The 23,269-nt window shown below is 42.8% G+C and overlaps 1 protein-coding gene across 1 annotated transcript in view; it reads left to right on the top strand.

Moving 5' to 3' along the window:
* B4GALNT2 (beta-1,4-N-acetyl-galactosaminyltransferase 2) overlaps positions 1-23,269 on the top strand; it is a 54,447-nt gene that overhangs the window by 9,928 nt on the left and 21,250 nt on the right. The window contains 3 exon segments of the mRNA XM_029211637.1: positions 18,129-18,329; positions 19,262-19,399; positions 22,733-22,839. Of these exon segments, the coding sequence (XP_029067470.1) occupies positions 18,129-18,329; positions 19,262-19,399; positions 22,733-22,839 (446 nt within the window).

Raw genomic sequence — 23,269 nt, 5'->3', positions numbered from 1 at the left:
TTTTCTCTGTCTGACTTACTTCACTTAGTGTGATAATCTCTAGGTCCAATCAACATGCTGCAAATGGCATTATTTCATTCTTTTTTATGGCCAAGTAGTATTCCATTGTGTGTGTGTGTGTGTGTGTGTGTGTGTTATATACATATATACCACATCTTCTTTTATCCATTTATCTATCAGTAGACATTTAGATTGCATCCATGTCTTGGCTATTGTAAATAGCACTATTGTAAATAGTGCTGCAGTGAACATTGTGGTGCACGTGTCTTCTCGAATTATAGCTTTCTCCGAATATTTGCCCAGGAGTGGGATTGCAGGATCATATGGCAACTCTATTTTTAGTTTGAGGAACCTCCATACTGTTTTCCGTAGCGGCTGCACCAATTTACATCTCAACCAACAGTGTAGGAGGGTTCTGTTTTCTTCACATCCTCTGCAGCATTTGTTATTTGTAGATTTTTAAGTTATGGCCATTCTGACTAATGTGAGATGGTACCTCACTGTAGTTTTGATTTGCATTTCTCTAATAATTAGTGCTAAATGTCTTTCAAAACTGTTTTTTGAAACAATGATCCAGTCAAAGTTCACACATTGCATTTTGTTGTTTGATCTTTTTAGTCTCCTTAAGCTATCAAAAGCTATCCCATCCCTCCACTTTTTTCTTTTTTCTCTTTTCATAGCATTGTCTTTTTGAAGAGTCCAGGCCAGCTGTCTTACAGAACGTTCCACATCCTGACGTGTCTGATAGTTGTTGATGGTGTTATTCAGTTTGCTTTTTTATCTGCTGTTATTTCCTATAAACTGGTAGTGAGGTCTCTGAGTCTTGATTACATTTTGATTCAACATTTTTGGCATTAATACTCCATAAGTGATTTGTGTGCTTCATATCACGTCATATCAGGGGGACATTTTGTTAGGCTGTCTCACTATTAGTGATGCTCATTTGGATCACGTGGTTAAGGTAGTGACTACCTGATCATTCCATTGTAAAGGTGAGTTTTTTTCTCTTTGTAAATAGTAAGCAATCTGGACGTTGGCACCATTCAATATCCTGCTCCCCAACAGCCTTCCACCCGCTGGTTTTAACATGCATTGATGGTCCTGGCCAGAATCATTTATTACATTGGTGGTAGCAAAGTGGTGATTTATTTCTCTAATTCTATCATTTCTCCTACATACATTAATTTTCATTTTTTTATAAAGAGGAGCTTTTTTTCTTCAATGGAAGATTAAGATTTCAATTACAGAAAAACTGATAAAAGATTAAGATTTCAATTACAGAAAAATTGATAAAATATATTTGCATGCAAAAATATAAGCAAAGAAAAAAGGGAAAAGTTCTGGAGGTCCATTGTACAACAATGTGAACGATATACGTAACGTTACTGAGCTGTACACTTAGAAATGGTTAAGGTGGTAAACTTTATGTTTATTCCCACAATTAAACATTTTTTTTAAAGAAAAAAGACAAGTGACAAATTGGGAAAGACAACCTTAGCTATTTACACCACAGACAAAAGGTGAATATCTCTATACATCAAGAGCTTCTAAAATTAGGGAAGGAAAAGCCTGTAGAAGAATGCGCTAGAGCAGGGCTTCTCCAACTGTGGGCCGTAGAATCCCGAGGGTCCCAGTGACCCTCAGGGAGTCTGCAAGGTGAAAACTATTTCATGATAATAGTAAGATGCTACTTGCTTTCTTCACTGTGCTGACATTTGCACTGATGATGCAAAGGCAATGATGGGCAAAACTGCTGCTGGTACCTTAGCTTGAACTGGTGGGAGTTGTACTTTCCCACCACACTCAGGGAAAAAAGCCAGTTTACTTCAGAATATCCTTGACGAAACAGTAAAATCGATTGATTTTTTTTAAAAAAGTGTCAATTTTAAGTAGATTTTTTGATGATAGGTACACGTAAAACATTCCTGACAGAGACTGAAGTGCAGTGATTGTTGTCTCAAGAAAAAGTGCTTGTGCAATTTGAGTAGCGAGCTGAAGTAGCTGCTTTTCTTTTTTTTTTTTAACTTATTTATTTTTGGCTGTGTTGGGTCTTCATTGCTGCAGGAGGGCTTTCTTTAGTTGTGGCGAGCAGGGGGCTACTCTTCATAGCGGTGTGTGAGCTTCTCATTGTGGTGGCTTCTCTTGTTACGGAGCACAGGCTCTAGGCGCGTAGGCTTCAGTAGTTGTGGCACGTGAGCTCAGTAGTTGTGGCTCGCGGGCTCTAGAGCACAGGCTCAGTAGTTGTGACACACAGGCTTGGCTGCTCCGTGGCATGTGGGATCTTCCTGGATCAGGGCTCTAACCCGTGTCCCACGCACTGGCAGGTGGATCCTTAACCACTGCACCACCAGGGAAGACCCTGAAGTAGCTGCTTTTTAATGGAAATCTTTTTTTCTTTTTCTGTTTTTGGCTGCGTTGGGTCTTTGTTGCTGCGCCCAGTCCTTCTCTAGTTGCAGTGAGCGGGGACTACTCTTTGTTGCAGTGCACGGGCTTCTTATTGCCGTGGCTTCTCTTGTTGCCGAGCACAGGCTGTAGAGCGCGGGCTTCAGTAGTTGTGGCTCGCGGGCTCTAGAGCACAGGCTCAGTAGATGTGGTGCACGGGCTTAGCTGCTCCGTGACATGTGGGATCTTCCCAGACCAGGGCTCGAACCCATGTGCCCCGCACTGGCAGGCGGATTCCTAACCACTGAGCAACCAGGGCAGCCCCTGAAGTAGATGCTTTATAAAGGAAATGTTTTTTGCTTGAAAGAATAAGAATGAATAAGAATAAGCTGGTTATTCAGACTTCTGTACTGGGTAGATATCTTCTCAAAAAAATGGACCATGTGATGCACCAGTTGCCAGTATTAGTTGCCAATCATAAAGTTCAAGCTTTCCAAAAAATTAGAACTTTGTAAAACTTATTTCCACCGCAATGAGCTTGATAGTCTTAATATTTAGAGACTTTTCTGATGAGATTGGTGTTGATATTAATGAATGTGAATTCTCGATATTGCATTAAAAATACATCAGCAGGGCTTCCCTGGTGGTGCAGTGGTTAAGAATCCGCCTGCCAATATAGGGGACACGGGTTCGAGCCCTGGTCCAGGAAGATCCCACATGCCGTGGAGCAACTAAGCCCGTGCGCCACAACTACTGAGCTCACGTGCTGCAACTACTGAAGCCCTCACGCCTAGAGCCTGTGCTCCGCAACAAGAGAAGCTGCGACAATGAGAAGCCCGAGCACCACAAGGAAAAATAGCCCCTGCTCGTCGCAACTAGAGAAAGCCAGTGCGCAGCAACAAAGACCCAACACAGCTAATAAATAAATAAATAAATAAATAAATAAATGCATAAGCATTTGGGGGATCAGCATAACTCAGTTAACCAATATTTTCCATATGACTAATGTATAGTGTAATAAAATCATGAGTAGGTAAAAGATGCATTCAAAGTCCAAGTCATACCAGTGGATTTTAATGTAACAGTGTACAAAAAATTCATTGACTTAGGGCTGGAAAACGAGAGTCATACACACACACACACCAAAATTTCCATTACTAAGAGTCAGATTTTGGCTTCAAAACCAGCCACCAAGAAACCTACCCAAAGCCCCTGAGAAATTACAGGAATTCTAATTTTCTTCTTCTGGGCAACCTTCTCTGGGTCAACCCTCTAAACACCCCTCTCCCAGCATCTTCCATTACTCACCACCCCTCCTCCACCCTCAGCATCACCCCAGACCCTGATTTTCTGATGATGCCCATTCTAACTGGTGTGAGGTGATACCTCATTGTAGTTTTTGTGCGTGTGTGTGTGTGTGTGTGTGTGTGTGTGTGTGGTATGCGGGCCTCTCACTGCCGTGGCCTCTCCCGTTACGGAGCACAGGCTCCGGACGCGCAGGCTCAGCGGCCATGGCTCACGGGCCAAGCCACTCCGCAGCACGTGGGATCCCCCTGGACCGGGGCACGAACCCGTGTCCCCAGGATCGGCAGGCGGACTCTCAACCACTGCGCCACCAGGGAAGCCCTCATTGTAGTTTTGATTTGCATTTCTCTAATGATTAATGATGTTGAGCATTCTTTCATGTGTTTGTTGGCAGTCTGTATATCTTCTTTGGAGAAATGTCTATTTAGGTCTTCTGCCCATTTTTGGATTGGGTTGTTTTTTTGTTATTGAGCTGCATGAGCTGCTTGTAAATTTTGGAAATTAATCCTTTGTCAGTTGCTTCATTTGCAAATATTTTCTCCCATTCTGAGGGTTGTCTTTTGGTCTTGTTTATGGTTTCCTTTGCTGTGCAAAAGTTTTAAGTTTCATTAGGTCCCATTTGTTTATTTTTGTTTTTATTTCCATTTCTCTAGGAGGTGGGTCAAAAAGGATCTTGCTGTGATTTATGTCATAGAGTGTTCTGCCTATGTTTTCCTCTAAGAGTTTGATAGTGTCTGGGCTTACATTTAGGTCTTTAATCCATTTTGAGTTTATTTTTGTGTATGGTGTTAGGGAGTGTTCTAATTTCATTCTGTTACATGTACCTGTCCAGTTTTCCCAGCACCACTTATTGAAGAGGCTGTCCTTTCTCCACTGTACATTCCTGCCTCCTTTATCAAAGATAAGGTGACCATATGTGCGTGGGTTTATCTCTGGGCTTTCTATCCTGTTCCATTGATCTATGTTTCTGTTTTTGTGCCAGTACCATACTGTCTTGTTTACTGTAGCATTGTAGTATAGTTTGAAGTCAGGGAGCTTGATTCCTCCAGCTCCATTTTTGGTTCACAAGATTGTTTTGGCTATTCGGGGTCTTTTGTGTTTCCATACAAATTGTGAAATATTTGTTCTAGCTCTGTGAAAAATGCCAGTGGTAGTTTGATAGGGATTGCATTGAATCTGTAGATTGCTTTGGGTAGTAGAGTCATTTTCACAATGTTGATTCATCCAATCCAAGAAAATGGTATACTCTCCATCTATTTGTATCTTTAATTTCTTTCATCAGTGTCTTATAATTTTCTGCATACAGGTCTTTTGTCCCCTTAGGTAGGTTTATTCCTAGATATTTTATTCTTTTTGTTGCAATGGTAAATGGGAGTGTTTTCTTAATTTCACTTTCAGATTTTTCATCATTAGTGTATAGGAATGCCAGAGATTACTGTGCATTAATTTTGTATCCTGCTACTTTACCAAAATCATTGATTAGCTCTAGTAGTTTTCTGGTGGCATCTTTAGGATTCTCTGTGTATAGTATCATGCCATCTGCAAACAGTGACAGCTTTATTTCTTCTTTTCCGATTTGGATTCCTTTTATTTCTTTTCCTTCTCTGATTGCTGTGGCTAGAACTTCCAAAACTCTGTTGAATAATAGTGGTGAGAGTGGGCAACTTGTCTTGTTCCTGATCTTAGTGGAAATGGTTTGTTTTTCACCATTGAGGACGATGTTGGCTGTGGGTTTGTCATATATGGCCTTTATTATGTTGAGGAAAGTTCCTTCTATGCCTACTTTCTGCAGGGTTTTTATCATAAATGGGTGTTGAATTTTGTCAAAAGCTTTCTCTGCATCTATTGAGATGATCATATGGTTTTTCTCCTTCAATTTGTTAATATGGTGTAACACGTTGATTGATTTGCGTATATTGAAGAATCCTTGCATTCCTGGAATAAACCCTGCTTGATCATGGTGTATGATCCTTTTTTTTTTTTTTTGTGGTACGCAGCCCTCTCACTGTTGTGGCTGTCCCGTTGCGGAGCACAGACTCCGGACGCGCAGGCTCAGCGACCATGGCGCACGGGCCCAGCTGCTCCACGGCATGTGGGATCTTCCTGGACCGGGGCACGAACCTGTGTCCCCTGCATTGGCAGGCGGACTCTCAACCACTGCGCCACCAGGGAAGCCCATGTATGATCCTTTTAATGTGCTGTTGGATTCTGTTTACTAGTATTTTGTTGAGGATTTTTGCATGTATGTTCATCAGTGATATTGGCCTGTAGTTTTCTTTCTTTGTGACATCTTTGTCTGGTTTTGGTATCAGGGTGATGGTGGCCTCACAGAATGAGTTTGGGAATGTTCCTCCCTCTGCTATATTTTGGAAGAGTTTGAGAAGGATAGGTGTTAGCTCTTCTCTAAATGTTTGATAGAATTCACCTGTGAAGCCATCTGGTCCTGGGTTTTTGTTTGTTGGAAGTTTTTAAATCACAGTTCCAATTTCAGTGCTTGTGATTGGTCTGTTCATATTTTCTATTTCTTCCTGGTTCAGTCTCGGCAGGTTTTGCATTTCTAAGAATTTGTCCATTTCTTCCAGTTTGTCCATTTTATTGGCATAGAGTTGCTTGTAGTAATCTCTCATGAGTCTTTGTATTTCTGCAGTGTCAGCTGTTACTTTTCCTTTTTCATTTCTAATTCTGTTGATTTGAGTCCTCTCCCTTTTCCTCTTGATGAGTCTGGCTAATGGTTTATCAATTTTGTTTATCTTCTCAAAGAACCAGCTTTTAGTTTTATTGATCTTTGCTATCGTTTCCTTCATTTCTTTTTCATTTATTTCTGATCTGATCTTTATGATTTCTTTCCTTCTGCTAAATTTGGGTTTTTTTTTGTTTTTCTTTCTCTAATTGCTTTAGGTGCAAGGTTAAGTTGTTTATTTGAGATGTTTCCTGTTTCTTAAGGTAGGATTGTATTGCTATAAACTTCCCTCTTAGAACTGCTTTTGCTGCATCCCATAGGTTTTGTGTCATCGTGTCTCCATTGTCATTTGTTTCTAGGTATTTTTTGATTTCCTCTTTGATTTCTTCAGTGATCACTTGGTTATTAAGTCGTGTATTGTTTAGCCTCCATGTGTTTGTATTTTTTACAGATCTTTTCCTGTAATTGATATCTAGTCTCATAGTGTTGGGGTCGAAAAGATACTTGATATGATGGCAATTTTCTTAAATTTACCAAGGTTAGACTGTGACCCAAGATATGATCTATCCTGGAGAATGTTCCATGAGCACTTTAGAAAAATGTGTATTCTGCTGTTTTTGGATGGAATGTCCTATAAATATCAATTAAGTCCATCTTGTTTAATGTATCATTTAAAGCTTGTGTTTCCTTATTTATTTTCATTTTGCATGATCTGTCCATTGGTGAAAATGGGGTGTTAACATCCCCTACTATGATTTTGTTACTGTCGATTTCCCCTTTTATGGCTGTTAGTATTTGCCTTATGTATTGAGGTGCTCCTATGTTGGGTGCATAAATATTTACAATTGTTATATCTTCTTCTTGGATCGATCCCTTGATCATTATGTAATGTCCTTCTTTGTCTCTTGTAATAATCTTTATTTTAAAGTCTATTTTGTCTGATATGAGAATTGCTACTGCAGCTTTCTTCTGATATCCATATGCATGGCATATCTTTTTCCATCCCCTCACTTTCAGTCTGAATGTGTCCCTACGTCTGAAGTGGGTCTCTTGTAGACAGCATATATATGGGTCTTGTTTTTGTATCCATTCAGCCAGTCTGTGTCCTTTGGTGGGAGCATTTAATCCATTTACATTTAAGGTAATTATCGATATGTATGTTCCTATTACCATTTACTTAATTGTTTTGGGTTTGTTATTGTAGGTCTTTTCCTTCTCTTGTGTTTCTTGCCTAGAGAAGTTCCTTTAGCATTTGTTGTAAAGCTGGTTTGGTGGTGCTGAACTCTCAGCTTTTGCTTGTCTGTAAAGGTCTTAATTTCTCCATCAAATCTGAATGAGATCCTTGCTGGGTAATCTTGCTTGCAGGTTTTTCTCCTTCATCACTTTAAATATGTCCTGCCACTCCCTACTGGCTTGCAGAGTTTCTGCTGAAAGATCAGCTGTTAACCTTATGGGGATTCCCTTGTGTGTTATTTGTGTTTTTCCCTTGCTGCTTTTAATATGTTTTCTTTGTATTTAATTTTTGATAGTTTGATTAATATGTGTCTTTGCATGTTTCTCCTTGGATTTATCCTGTATGGGACTCTCTGTGTTCCTGGACTTAACTATTTCCTTTCCCATATTAGGGAAGTTTTCAACTATAATCTCTTCAAATATTTTCTCAGTCCCTTTTTCTCTTCTTCTTCTGGGACCCCTATAATTTGAATGTTGCTGCGTTTAATATTGTCCCAGAGGTCTCTGAGACTGTCCACAGTTCTTTTCATTCTTTTTTCTTTTTCTTTTTTTTTTTTTTGCGGTACGCGGGCCTCTCACTGCCGTGGCCTCTCCCGTTGCGGAGCACAGGCTCCGGACGCGCAGGCTCAGCGGCCATGGCTCACGGGTGCAGCCGCTCCGCGGCATGTGGGATCTTCCCGGACCGGGGCATGAACCCGTGTCCCCTGCATCGGCAGGCGGATTCTCAATCACTGTGCCACCAGGGAAACCCCATTCTTTTTTCTTTATTCTGCTCTGCAGTAGTTATTTCCACTATTTTATCTTCCAGGTCACTTATCCATTCTTCTGCCTCAGTTATTCTGCTATTGATCCCTTCTAGAGTATTTTTAATTTCATTTATTGTGTTGTTCATCATTGCTTGTTTCCTCTTTAGTTCTTCTAGGTTCTTGTTAAATGTTTCTTGCATTTTCTCTATTCTATTTCCAAGATTTTGGACATCTTTACTATCATTATTCTGAATTCTTTTTCAGGTAGACTGCCTATTTCCTATTCATTTGTTAGGTCTGGTGGGTTTTTACCTTGCTCCTTCATCTGCTGTGTGTTTTTCGGTCTTTTCATTTTGCTTATCTTACTGTGTTTGGGGTCTCCTTTTCGCAGGCTGCAGGTTCGTAGTTCCCGTTGTTTTTGGTGTCTGTCCCCAGTGGCTAAGGTTGGTTCAGTGGGTTGTGTAGGTTTCCTGGTGGAGGGGACTAGTCTAGTGCCTGTGTTCTGGTGGATGAGGCTGGATCTTGTCTTTCTGGTGGGCAGGTCCACGTCTGGTGGTGTGTTTTGGGGTGTCTGTAGCCTTATTATGATTTTAGGCAGCCTCTCTGCTAATGGATGGGGCTGTGTTCCTGTCTTGCTAGTTGTTTGGCATAGGGTGTCCAGCACTGTAGCTTGCTGCTCGTTGAATGAAGCTGGGTCTTGGCGTTGAGATGGAGATCTCTGGGAGATTTTCGCCGTTTCATATTACGTGGAGCTGGGAGGTCTCTTGTGGACCAGTGTCCTGAACCTGGCTCTCCCACCTCAGTGGCACAGTCCTGACGCCTGGCTGGCACACCAAGAGCCTGTCCTCCACACGGCTCAGAATAAAAGGGAGAAAAAATAGAAAGAAAGAAAGAGGATAAAATAAAGTAAGATAAAATAAAATAAAGTTATTAAAATAAAAAATAATTATTAAGAAAAAAATTTTACAAAGTAAAAAAAAAAAAAAGATAAAAAACTGGATGGTCAGAGCCCTAGGACAAATGGTGAAAGCAAAGCTATACAGACAAAATCCCACACAGAAGCATACACATACACACTCACAAAAAGGGGAAAAGGGGAAAAAAATAATATATCTTGCTCCCAAAGTCCACCTCCTCAATTTGGGATAATTCGTTGTCTATTCAGGTATTCCACAGATGCAGGTACATCAAGTTGATTGTGGAGCTTTAATCCGCTGCTTCTGAGGCTGCTGGGAGAGCTTTCCCTTTCTCTTCTTTGTTCTCACATTTCCCGGGGTTCAGCTTTGAATCTGGCCCCGCCTCTGCGTGTAGGTCGCTGGAGGGCGTCTGTTCTTCGCTCAGACAGGACGGGGTTAAAGGAGCCGCTGATTCGGGGGCTCTGGCTCACTCAGGCCGGGGGGGAGGGAGGGGCACGGAGTGCGGGGCGGGCCTGCGGCGGCAGAGGCCGGCGTGACGTTGCACCAGCCTGAGGCGCGCCGAGCGTTCTCCCGGGGAAGTTGTCCCTGGATCCCGGGACCCTGGCAGTGGCGGGCTGCACAGGCTCCCCGGAAGGGGGGTGTGGAGACTGACCTGTGCTCGCACACAGGCTTCTTGGTGGCGGCAGCAGCAGCCTTAGCGTCTCATGTCTGTCTCTGGGGTCTGCGCTTTTAGCCGCGACTCGCGCCCGTCTCTGGAGCTCCTTTAAGCAGCGCTCTTAATCCCCTCTCCTAGCGCACCAGGAAGCAAAGAGGTAAGAAAATGTCTCTTGCCTCTTCGGCAGGTCCAGACTTTTCCCCGGACTCCCTCCCGGCTAGCCGTGGTGCACTAACCCCCTGCAGGCTGTGTTCACGCCGCCAACCCCAGTCCTCTCCCTGCGCTCCAACCGAAGCCCGAGCCTCAGCTCCCAGCCCCGCCCGCCCCGGCGGGTGAGCAGACAAGCCTCTCGGGCTGGTGAGTGCCGGTAGGCCCGATCCTCTGTGCGGGAATCTCTCCGCTTTGCCCCCCGCACCCCTGTGGCTGTGCTCTCCTCCGCGGCCCCGAAGCTCCCCCTCCGCCACCCGCAGTCTCCGCCCGCGAAGGGGCTCCTAGTGTTTGGAAACATTTCCTCCTTCACGGCTCCCTCCCACTGGTGCAGGTCCCGTCCCCATCCTTTTGTCTCTGTTTATTCTTTTTTCTTTTGCCCTACCCAGGTACGTGGGGGGTTTCTTGCCTTTTGGGAGGTCTGAGGTCTTCTGCCAGCGTTCAGTAGGTGTTCTGTAGGAGTTGTTCCACGTGTAGATGTATTTCTGGTGTATCTGTGGGGAGGAAGGTGATCTCCGCGTCTTACTCTTCCGCCATCTTCTCCAAACCCCCCCAGGTACGATGATTCCGGCCCGCTGTCCCCACTACTGTCGCAGCTTCGGCCTCTGGGGCCTCTCCAGAGCCGGCAGCCTCAGTGAGGCCCCCCTCCCCTCGGGCTCCGGGGCAGTTCCGTGACGGCGGAGGAAGAGACCCCGAGCCGGGAGTTCCAGCTCTGCGGAAACGCGGGCTCTGTTCTGGGCGCAGGGGGTGGGACCGCTCTGCCCCGAGGCCTTCTGGGAGGGAGGGGGTGCCGGGGGAGGGAGCTTCCAGGAGTGCAGTGCCCCGTCGGGGGTCCTGGAGGGCTGCTAATCTTTTAAGAAACTACCGCTTCTTGATTTTTGGTGTGGTATCAAAGATGAATATCCACAATTATCTGAAAACGTGATTAAAATGTTTCCCCCTTTTCCAGTTATACATCTGTGTGGGGCCGTATTTTCTTCATATACTTCAACCAGACAACATATCATAACAGATTGAATGCAGAAACAATGTGAGGATTCATTTTATCTATTAAGCTAAACATTAGATAGGCAAAAATGTTAAACGATGCCACTTTTCTCACTACTTTTTATTTGGAAAAATGTAGCTTTTTTCATAAAATATGTTATTTGTGTTAACATGTAATGGGTTTATTATTTTACTTCTAAATTAATAAATACTTCTAAAAACTCCTCAAATTTAATTTCCAAAATGGTAAACATTGACAGATATAAGCCACAAAAACAAAAGCTCTTTGGGGGTCCTCCATAATTTTTAAGATTATAAAGAGGTCCTGAGACCAAAAATACTCAGAACCAGTGATTTGGGCAATCATCAAATGGCTGCTAATATCCCCTGAAAGAGAGATGATGAGCTATTCTTTGCCTCGCCTCCCGGATGGAGGGGCACACACCATCACTTATGAAGTAGTTTTCTCAGAAATCAAACCTGAATTTGACTGAGCCTCTCGATCTAACTACAAATTTATAGAAAATACAGGGGACAAAGGGACATGACCCAGGGGGCTGAAATCAGCACAGTCCAGATGTGGAAAATCCAAATCATGTAGGATAAACAACATGGTTCTTTCAACAAATAAGTTGCAAGAAAAAAATAGAGAGATATAGGGGAATCTGTATATTAAAAGGAACTGATGAGATATATCAACCAGTGTATGGACCTTATTTGGATTCTGCTTTGATCCTTAAAAAAAAACAAAAGACAAAAGGGAAAGTTAAACTCTGTGGACATTTGATGGTATTAGAGAATGATTGTTAGATTTTTAGCTGATAATGGTATTGTGTGTCTGTGTAAGAACCCTTATCTGGAGCCTTAAGCAAAGAAGGAAAACTTCTATGAGTATTGCAGAATAAGAAATATTTTTTATAGGAATTAACACAATTGTGGGACAAGCTGGGGAAAAAAAGTTCCAAAAAAAAAAAAAAAGAATTAGAGAAAAGTCACCAGCCACCGTGTCACAGGTGAATGAGCTGGAACTTGCAAGAATTCAGAAGCAGGGCTTCCCTGGTGGCGCAGTGGTTAAGAATCTGCCTGCCAGTGCAGGGGGCATGGGCTTGAGCCCTGGTCTGGGAAGATCCCACATGCTGCGGAGAAACTAAACCCGTTTGCCACAACTACTGAGCCCACACACCTAGAGCCCACGCTCTGCAACAAGAGAAGCCACCGCAATGAGAAGCCTGCGCACCACAACGAAGAGTAGACCCCGTTCGCCGCAACTAGAGAAAGTTTTTTTTTGTGCGCAGCCACAAAGGCCTAATGCAGCCAAAAATTTAAGAAATAAATAAATTTTAAAAAAGAAAAAAAGAAAGAATTCAGAAGATCTGGAGTACAGCCACAAACAGAGTTGCTGGAGAAGTATATGAAAGCTTGTCCCTCATGGTTACCACTACTGTGAATTCTCAGAGGAAGTTCTGATAGTGAACCTGGGGTAGCTGGTCAGCAGGACCAGTAGTTGGGAAGGAGTGCTGGACCCAGAGTCGAGGGAAAGAGGATCAAGTGGATGGAACTTGCCAGTACCTGCAGTGCCTCTAAATCTCATGCAAATTTCTCTTGTGGCCATCACTAACCTGGCGTTACACAGGGAAGGGAATTCAAGGAAACGTGGTTCCAGCTCGGTTCATTTGAGTACAAAACTACCACATTACCCTTCAGAGATAGAATATTTGCTGATGAAATGATATGATGTCAAGATTTTCTTCAAAATGATTTGAGAAGTGAGGAAAATAGGTAGAGAAATAGATAAATCCATTTTGTACAGGAGTAGAAGGTGGGTAATGGGTACAGTAAAATTTATTTTATTTTTCTCTTTATTTTTTGTATTTACTTGGATCTTTTTCTATAATCAAAGAGTTTTTTTTTTTTTAAGTACCCCACTCACCCCTTGCATTTTTTTCCCTTGGGTATCATTAGCTTCATGGGTTTTATTTATTTATTTATTTATTTACGGTACGCGGGCCTCTCACTGTTGTGGCCTCTCCCGTCGCGGAGCACAGGCTCTGGACGCGCAGGCTCAGCGGCCATGGCTCATGGGCCCAGCCGCTCCGCGGCACGTGGGATCCTCCCGGCCCGGGGGCACGAACCCGTGTCCCCCTGCATCAGCCGGCGGACTCTCAACCACTGTGCCACCAGGGAAGCCTCATGGGTTTTATTTTATTTTATTCAATGTGTTATAGTTAATTATAGCCATTGTTCTTGTTGATGTATCAATTGTCCCAAATATGGCTGGTAGAAGACCCTAAACTGGCTTCTTTTTCTTTGGACATAACTGTGGTCTTCTTAGATAGCTTCCTTCCTTTCTGACACCACAGGATATTCCAGACTTGCTTTGAGTTTTCCTTGCCCCAAAGCCAGAATCAACCATTTCTCCAGGGGGCTCTGATTTCCTTCAGAAGGGAACATACTGTATGTGAACCAAGATCCAGATGCTAGGTGTGCTCATAATCATTAGTGTGGCGTCATTTCTTTTCGGTCCTTTTTCTTTTTAAAAATCTTTTATTATAGTTGATTTACAATGTGTTAATTTCTGCCGTACAGCAAAGTGATTCAGTTGTACATATATATATATTCTTTTTCATATCTTTTCATTATGGTTTATCACAGGATATTGAATATAGTTCCCTGTGCTATGCAGTAGGACCGTCCGTGTTGTTTACCCATTCTCTATATAATAGTTTGCATCTGCTAATCCCAAACTCCCAGTCCTTCACTCCCCCACTCCCACTTCTCCCTTGGCAACCACAAGTCTGTTCTCTATGTCTGTGAGTCTGTTTCAATTTTATAGATATGTTCATTTGTGTCATATTTTAGGTTTCACATATAAGTGATATCATATGGTATTCGTCTTTCTCTTTCTGACTTACTTTGCTCAGTAATCTCCAGGTCCATCCATGTTGCTGCAAATGATATTATTTTATTTTTTATGGCTGAGTAATATTCCATTGTGTGTGTGTGTGTGTGTGTGTATATATATATATAATATATATATTATATATATATATAATTATATATATTATATATATATATAATATATATATACACACACACCACATCTTCTTTATCCATTCATCTGACAACGGACATTTAGGCTGTTTCCAGGGGGTCTGGCTATTGTAAATAGTACTGCTATGGACATAGGGGTGCATGTATCTTTTCGAATTATAGTTTTGTCTGGGTATATGCCCAGGAGTGGGATTGCTGGATCATATGGTAGCTCTGATTTAGTTTCTCCATAGTGGCTGCACCAATTTACATTCCTAGCAGCAGTGTAGGAGAGTTCCCTTTCTCCACACCCTCTCCAACATTTATTATTTGTAGACTTTTTAGTGATGGCCATTCTGACTGGTGTGATGTGGTACCTCGTTGTAGTTTTGATTTGCATTTCTCTAATAATTAGCGATGATGAGCATCTTTTCATATGCCTCTTGGCCATCTGTATGTCTTCTCTGGAGAAATGTCTATTTAGGTCTTCTCCCATTTTTGATTGAGTTGTTTGTTTTTTGGTTATTGAATTGTATGTTTGTATGTTTTGGAAATTAAGCCCTTGTCAGTCACATTATTTGCAAGTATTTTCTCCCAGTCCGTAGGTTGTCTTTTTGTTTTGTTTATGGTTTCCTTTGTTGTGCAAAAGCTTGTAAGTTTGATTAGATTCCATTTGTTTATTTTTGCTTTTCTATTGCCTTGGGAGACTGTTTTTGGTCCTTTCTTAAATGAGGGATGTTTAACAAATTAAGAATGGATGTTGGATTTTATTAAATACTTTAAAAATCATCTGTCAAGGGCTTCCCTTGTGGCGCAGTGGTTAAGAATCTGCCTGCTAGTGCAAGGGACACGCGTTCTATCCCTGGTCAGGGAAGATTCCACATGCCACGGAGCAACTAAGTCTGTGCGCCACAACTACTAAGCCTGCGCTCTAAAGACCGCAAGCCACAACTACTGAAGCCTGCGTGCCTAGAGCCTGTGCTCTGCAACAAGAGAAGCCACCGCAATGAGAAGCCCGCGTGCAGCAACGAAGACCCAACGCAGCCAAAAATAAATAAATAAATTTATTTAAAAAAAAATCATCTGTCAATATAATCATATTGGGTTTTCTCCTGACCTGAATTTTCTCTTGGTGAAATTTATTAATAAATTGTGTGATTGTCGGGAGGCAGAGACATCGAATAATATCCTTCTAACTGAGAATGAACTTTGATACCGGAAAACGAAGCAGGCAACTCCATGAAGTGCAGTTATGAAGTTTATTGTGGGTAACTTACTTATGGGCTGGATCTGGCAGAGGATCCAGAGGCATTTGATCCATAGGCATTCAAAGCTGCGCTGTGCTGTAGAAAAGGGTACAGGGGGATTTAAAGGGCCAAAGCTAAAAATAGAATCTGACTCCTAGGGAGAATCATGTCCATATTGATGTGAAGCGGGTTATTTTCCCCTCCTCTTGGGGGTCTCATGACCATTAACCATCTGTGTCAGCAAAAGGCGTCCTTCCAGGGCTGAAAAGGCCAGGGGAAAAGTTGATAGGAAACTTACCTTGCTTGGGCACATTCCTTGTGAGTAGGCTCAGTGACATGGAAAAGGGAGCAGGTAACAGTTTAAGGAGAAAAAAACTATAGAATACCAGAAAAGCCATTTACCTGGAGAATTTTTTTCTCCCCACTTTCGTTTGTACTCAGTGACATAATTCTTAGTTTTATTTCCTGACGGCAAAAGGAAAAAAACCCAACCCTCAAAAAGGTCAAGACCACGTCCCTCTGTTGTCGGTGATTTGTTTCTTTTTGTTAGGTTGAAAATTGTGTAATGAATTTGATGACGCTGTCATTCTTTAAAAAAAGAAAAGAAAAGAAAGGGGAGCGAGTAGGACTGTGGGCCTAAGATAAGCTGACAAAATGGAGTCAGAGTGGTTCAGCCACAGTATAGCACTGAGACATCCTTGCTCTCCTAGAGAAAACTCCATTTGTTAGTGGTGAATCTTTCATTTAGGATACCACTGTACTGTATTTCCTAATATTTGTTTAGCATATTTACATCATTATTCATCTACACCTACATTTGCATCGTTGTAAAACTTTTTTTAATATTTATTTATTTATTTGGTTGTGCTGGGTCTTAGTTGTGGCTCGCTGGCTCCTTAGTTGTGGCATGCGAACTCTTGGTTGCGGCATGCACGTGGGATCTAGTTCTCTGACCAGGGATTGAACCCGGGCCCCCTGCATTGGGAGCATGAGTCCTAACCACTGCGCCAACAGGGAAGTCCCTAAAACTGGTTTTTATAAATCGGCATTGAGTTGTTTACTTATGAAACATGGATTTGGGACTTTGTTGAGTACATAGGCCTTTGACAACTTCCTCATTTTTTTTTTCACTTTTACAGATCTGTTTAGGTTATTTGTGGTTTTCTAGAAAGTCATCTCTTTCATCTAGCTATTCAAGATCTAGGCTTCTTGTGTCGCTCATCTTCTATCTTCTCTCCCTTCTCTCCTCCCCTCTATTCTCAGCTCAGGGGACCAGGTTTAACTGATCAATATCTCTGCTTCCCGATTCCTGGGCAGAAGTTCTGGCCCAGCTCAGAGGTGTCCACCCTTGGTCCAATCATCCATGGCCAGGGGAGCATCGTGTGGTACAACTAGACTCATAGGTGTCACCTCTGTGGGTCAGGAGAAGAGTCTTAGAGCAGGGAGGTTATAAAGTAGGCAGATATCTCAAAAATTTTCTCCTCAGTGCTTAGATTTAGCAATTATTTCATTTCAGGATTTTTTCTAACTTGCCACTTTCCATTTACATTGTTATTAAGTTCTTGTTTCTGCTTTTCTTAGATTCATTTTGTTATCTATTTTCAAACTTCTTATTTGATTGTTTAATTTATTAATTTTATGTCTTGTGATCAGAAATTTGTATTTAAAGCTTCAAATTTTCCACTCAGTATAGTTTTAGTGTGTTCCACAGTTTTGTATGTAGTACCTTCATTAGTTTTATATTTTTGTTCTAATGTCCTTGATTCAAACACTTGCTTTGGAAAGCTTTAAAAATTTTTTTCCACATTGTTGGGAGAGGGGGCTTATTATTATAGGTTTCATTTTGATTGTACTTGTCAGAGTGTAGAGTGTATAATCTGAACGATTTCTACTTTATTATGGTTTTCTTTGTGTTCAAATAAGTGGCCCATTTTTGTAAATGTTCTAAAAGCTCTTTAACAGAATATGAGTTCTATAATTTAGTTGCTCTATTGCTTTATATATTTTTGAGACTTGATCCGTTAAGGACTGAGATTTTAGAGTGTTAGATGTGAGAATGTTAGAATCTATGACTATCTTCGTATTTGTAATCCTTCTCCTTCCATATCCTGCCATTCTTTGCTCTGTGTGCTTTAATGCTATTATTTAATGGATAAAGTTCATGACCTCTACATCTGTTTTGTGGATCATGATAAGTGATCCTTTTGGTCCCACTTAATAATTTTTTTGCCTCGAATTCAACTGTGTTGACATTAATATTGCAAACCTTACTCTTTATTTCCCCTTGGGCTCTTTTTGCCTATTCTTTTTTTTTTTTTTGCGGTACACGGGCCTCTCACTGCTGTGGCCTCTCCCGTTGCGGAGCACAGGCTCCGGACACGCAGGCTCAGCGGCCATGGCGCACGGGCCCAGCCGCTCTGCGGCACGTGGGATCTTCCCGGACCGGGGCACGAACCCGTGTCCCCTGCATTGGCAGGCGGACCCTCAACCACTGCGCCACCAAGGAAGCCCCTGCCTATTCTTTTATTTCTGATTTTTTATTGAGTCTCTCTGTTGCAAATTGATTCTTTACTCTTCTATTTAACAGAAATCAATCTTGCTAAGTAGTGTAAGATACAGGTTTAACTGACGTTTTTCCTCCAGTTACTGTTGCCGTCTATATTACACAATCAAGTCTTTTTTGTTTACATAATCAAGAAAAATAACTTTAACAGCCTTTGCTCTTTTGTGTCGCAACAGCTCTAGATGTCTGTGGATGCTCAAGATGTCGGTCTTACTCTTGACCCTGGGCACTGTGTTATTTATGTTCAGAAGTGTATACCTTTATACACAGTCCAGTAACCACAAACCATGGCTCCCTCACCCTGCTCCGGCTGCCGGGATGCTGAAGCTTCTACCTGAGGAACATGTCAGGAGCCTCTTTGCCTATGATGGAATCTGGTGAGATAACAAGTTATTCCACCTTGGTCTGACCTTTCCTTCCTGTGGCTCACAGTGTCCTGTTGTGCCCACTTTACAGCCAGTTCCCTACCTTCCTGCACCTGTGTTGATTGCGAACGTGATTCCAAACCACGGAACCAGGAAAAGGCTTGGTCTGCAGGACACGGACTCTGTTCCCAGCGAAGTCCCTTACGATTTTGGAGGGCCTGTTTAACCAAACCACAGGAAAGATGCTGCCTTTCTTTCCCTCTGGCTTCCTCTTCTGGTCGGGGTCGCTGAGATGCCACTGACATTCCTATGACTCTCAAATTTAAAGAAGCTTGGGGAATTCCCTGGCTGTCCAGTGGTTAGGACTCTGAGCTTTCACTGCCGGGCCTGGGCTCGATCCCTGGTCAGGGAACTAAGATCGCACAAGCCGCGCAGTGTGGCAGAAGTTTGGTGCAGGAGATGACTCAAGAGAGGGGGCCTTTTTTTGGATTATAAAATTTATTTTTTTTTATTTTATTGGAGTCTAGTTGATTTACAATGTTGTGTTAGTTTCAGGTGTACAGCAAAGTGATTCAGTTATATACAGAATATTGTGTAGAGTTCCCTGTGCTATGCAGTAGGTCCTTGTTGGTTATCTATTTTATCTATAGTAGGGTGTCTATGTTAATCCCAAGCTCCTAATTTATCCCTTCCCCCCACGTTTCCCCTTTGGTAGCCATACGTTGGTTTTGAGAGAAGGGCCTTCTTGCCCTTTCCCCTTCCTTCCCCTCCCTGTGTCTTTGGGAACAGCCACTGCTGACATTCTAGAGTCTCAACCCAACCCGGACGGTGGCTATGGGAAAGGAGAGTCTGAGGGGAACAACACACTGGGTTAGGCTTCAGGCCCCGCCTTACCCACCAGCCCACCCACCCAATCCGTGACCTTAGTCCTCATCTTGTTCTAGGCTCTTCCCGAAAAACCAGTGCAAATGTGAAGCCTCGGGACATCAGGGAAGCTATAACTTTGAGGACGCCTATGGCCAGAGTGACCTCCCTGCGGTGAAAGTGAGGAGACAGGCTGAATTTGAACACTTTCAGAGGAGGTAATGCAGACTATAAGGGCTCTTGGGCCCTGAGGTGGAACAGAAGCTCTCCCTACTGTCTCCTGAGGGTGTGGGTCCAGGGAGAGAAGGAAGGCACTCCCGCTCTTGCAGGGTCCCTGGAAGGAACTATTAGGAATAAACCAAGTAAAGAGAATTGGGGAAATAGTCCTTCAATAAAGATTTATAAAACTTGGGAATTCGGGCTTCCCTGGTGGCGCAGTGGTTGAGAGTCCACCTGCAGGTGCAGGGGACACGGGTTTGTGCCCCGGTCCAGGAAGATCCCACGTGCCGCGGAGCGGCTGGGCCCGTGAGCCATGGCCGCTGAGCCTGCGCGTCTGGAGCCTGTGCTCCGCAACGGGAGAGGCCACAACAGTGAGAGGCCCGCGTACCGGAAAAAAAAAAAAAAAAAGATCAATCTGATCTAGACAACATCTCTCAATGAGCTTACAGTATAATAGAGGGATACAGACTGTGCCCTCCCCCCGGGGTTAAGTGGCCACTCTCCCCACCACATCCTCCCTGCGCCACCGTCATCACAGAGCACACGAGCAGTCTGTGGCCCAGGGAGTGTTTTCAGCAAATTGCATGGAACTCAAGAGTTCAATCCCAAGCTCAATGTTATAATAGCAGTCAGAGGGAGGGATGTGGTAGGTTTTCAGAGGGAGAACAGCATCTAGCTCTGAGAATTGAAAAAGGAACTTCAAGAAAAAGGTGACATTCAGAGCTGGCCTGACCTCTGTAACTGAACAGATGAGTTTGTATTCTAGCTTTTGGAGTCTGGCTCTGGGTTCTCACCCTTCCAGGAAAGGGACTTTATTGATCTCTTTGTCCTCAGTTTAGCACTGTGCCGGGCAAGTCAAGAAATGAATGAATAAGAGGCATGGGGTGATGTGTGACTCTGGACAGAGCTCTGGGTGTGATTCACTTCCTGAGGGAAGAGAAGCAGTTTGGAGGATGAAGCTTCAGGCATTAAAAAGGAATGAAGTAGATCCCGCTGCACCTTTAGAAGGTGAAGTAGATCTGCACCTTTCCGCATCAAGGCGCAGAAAGTTTGTACAGTGTATTAGTTTGTGTTTTTAGAAGAGGGGTGGACATTTGTGTGTTGCGTGCGTGTGTGGAGGTGTGTTTATGTATGTTGGGGGGGGGGAGTATGAACAGTGGTGTAAATGTTTAACAATGGGCTTTTGATAGTGGCTTGTAGTGTCTGCCAACTTCTGTGGTTTAACAATCACACTGTGGCTGATTTCAAGGTACAGACAAGACATCACTGAATTCCAGTTATAAAACATCCCCACCATACAGATACAATAGACGAAAATAACCTCAAGAGCAGAATAATAGGAAAATGTAGTAAAATAATTTGGAAGTGGAGAGTTTTGAGTATTTATTACCTGTGTTCCCATTTTATTTAATTTTAAATGTATATAATTTAATTTTTATTACTGGCTGTGTTTAAAAGCTGGCTTTCAAAGCTCCTGAAAATTCAACAATTGACTCTCCTGCGTCAGCACAACCAGATCTCACGCGCCACTATTATACATGAATATCAATGGCTGTGTGTCCCTTGGCGGCAGGCAAGTGAGTAAACAAGATTTTGCCTTACAAGCCCCTTTCACACAAAGTGTCCAAGCTTTCCAGGGGACAGCGGGCTGGGCCAAGTCATTGAGGCACCTGCTTTCAATGGCTGATACGCTGGCTACCAATTTAGGGGTATCCAAGAGGCCCGGCTCTGGGAAATTTTTCTGCTAGTCAGTCCCCCATGCTCAGGAAAGAAGATCCTGCTTGGGGCTTTCTCCTCACCTCAACCCTTCAAGGGCTCAAGATCCTCACATTTTCCCCTGCGGTCTGAGGGACGCCCCCCACCCCCAGTTGTAATTACACTCTGGATAAACTATACTCAGATGCACAAACTCTTGGGCTTTTTGTCCGTCATCCGAGCGCCGGGAGTCTCCTCAGCTGCCGTTTCACAAAAGAGGTACCAGGTCTGCACCAAATGAGCACTCAAGCAACACCAGGAGCCTCAATGATACATTTTTAAGAGCGTTCGATACATCCAGCTCATTCCTTTTAATTGCTATACAACTATGAATATGAATGCAATGAATTCTATTAAGCCATTCCCCTATTGAAAGATATTCAGATTTTTGCAAAATTTTCATTATTACATTTACATAATTTATAATAATATTACATTATACTTACATTCTTTCATTCATTTATTAAGATGTGTATAAGGATGTTCACTTCAGGCAATGTTGAAACAAACCTCCTTATGCGTGTGCTACTGTTGACAACCACAAGTTTCTCCCCTTACCTAGCATCTGAATTACTCAATCATAGGATATGCTTATTTCTGCTTTTAATAAATATGGCCAGATTGCCTTCAAGAGGACCAATATTAATTCACACTTTCATGAAGAGTCGGTAAGTGTAGTACCTTATTTACATACCCTCTACCTGATCAACACTGGCTATCATAAAATTTTAAAGCTTCAAGGAAAAGGTATCATTGTTTTTTGCATTGTTTTTAAAGTTGCATTTCCCTGATTAATATTGCAGCTGAGCGTGTTCCATATATTTATTAGCCATTTGTATTTCCTCTTCTGTTAATTGCCTATTTCTGTACCTTTCCATTTAAAAATTTTGTCCTTTTCATGTTCCTGTAAATACTTCAGGAGTCTAATCTTTCTTCCAGGTAATCTAAATGATTTCCATGGTTAAGCGGATCCCTGAAGCCTACCTAACAACCGTATTACCTTTAGTCCCTCAAACAGTCAAAATATCACTGGATTGTGTTATGCCTTTGACTGAAGGTTGTTACAACAACAAAGCCACCTGGAAATGGTCACTGTGGTTGCTCTAAAAATATTGAGACAACATCCACTCCTAGATAAAGTTTTATATATTTTATTTGTTCAGTGACAAGAAAAGTTTTACCACCGTTCAGGAGTTGGTCTGCTTTGCCCTTTGTCCAGCGTATTGGTTGTCAATTACTTTGTACCTTGCCTACCAGGAAGTTCAGATGTGTCTTTGGTGTTTACCAACTGCTGCTGGGTTGGCCGATATGGTCTGATTATTTTGTTTCTTCTTTTTTGCTGCTTGTGATTTTGATTTTGAATGTGCTTTGTTGTCATCTGCTTCAATTCCTTTGCGGAATTAGAGGCTGGAGGAAGGGGCAGGAATAAAGGAGGAGAGAAAATGGAGGGCAGATCGGGCCAATCTACTTTCAATTTCTCACCATTGGCAGCACAAAGCTCTGGGTACAAACATCACTTTAAGAACTAACTAGGGACAGGCGTCAAAGCAGCTGCCAATGGTTTTGTTTCTCTGCAGAGAAGGGCTGCCTCGCCCACCGCCCCTGCTGGCTCAGCCCAACCTGCCCTTTGGGTACCCTGTCCACGGGGTGGAAGTGATGCCCCTGCACACAGTTCCCATCCCAGGTAGGTACATCTCCGTTCAGAAAAGACCCGAGCAACTTTCTTATTCCTTCTTAAGCAAAAGGAGGAAGCAGAAGGGAGCAGTCATTCATAGGGTACCTGCTGTGTACCCAGCACAATGAAGCTTGACATGGTTTCATTTAATGAAATGAAACCGTTTCATTAGCCTCACTCTTTCCACCACTGGGAATCGCCCTTAGTAGCTGTGACCTCCCTGGGTATCTGAGATAACATAGAAGAGGACAGAAATCTATGTGCATCGAGGAATCTTGGGACATAATTGGCTTTTTGGTGGCCTCCAGCATCACGGGAGCAGGCAAAGCATGAGCCCATCTCCAGGGAGTGCATATGGCAAAGAATATTTATGCCAGTTAAAACTCCCCTCTACGAGGGAATTTTACACACTCTTTTAGTTCAGCATCACATCCCTGTG

This window comes from Monodon monoceros, unplaced genomic scaffold, assembly GCF_005190385.1.
Source record: "Monodon monoceros isolate NGI ecotype Baffin Bay Population unplaced genomic scaffold, NGI_Narwhal_1 Super_Scaffold_9, whole genome shotgun sequence".
Taxonomy (NCBI): domain Eukaryota; kingdom Metazoa; phylum Chordata; class Mammalia; order Artiodactyla; family Monodontidae; genus Monodon; species Monodon monoceros.
The sequence above is the reverse complement of the archived record's forward strand: the minus strand, read 5'-3'. Positions and strand labels throughout refer to the sequence as shown.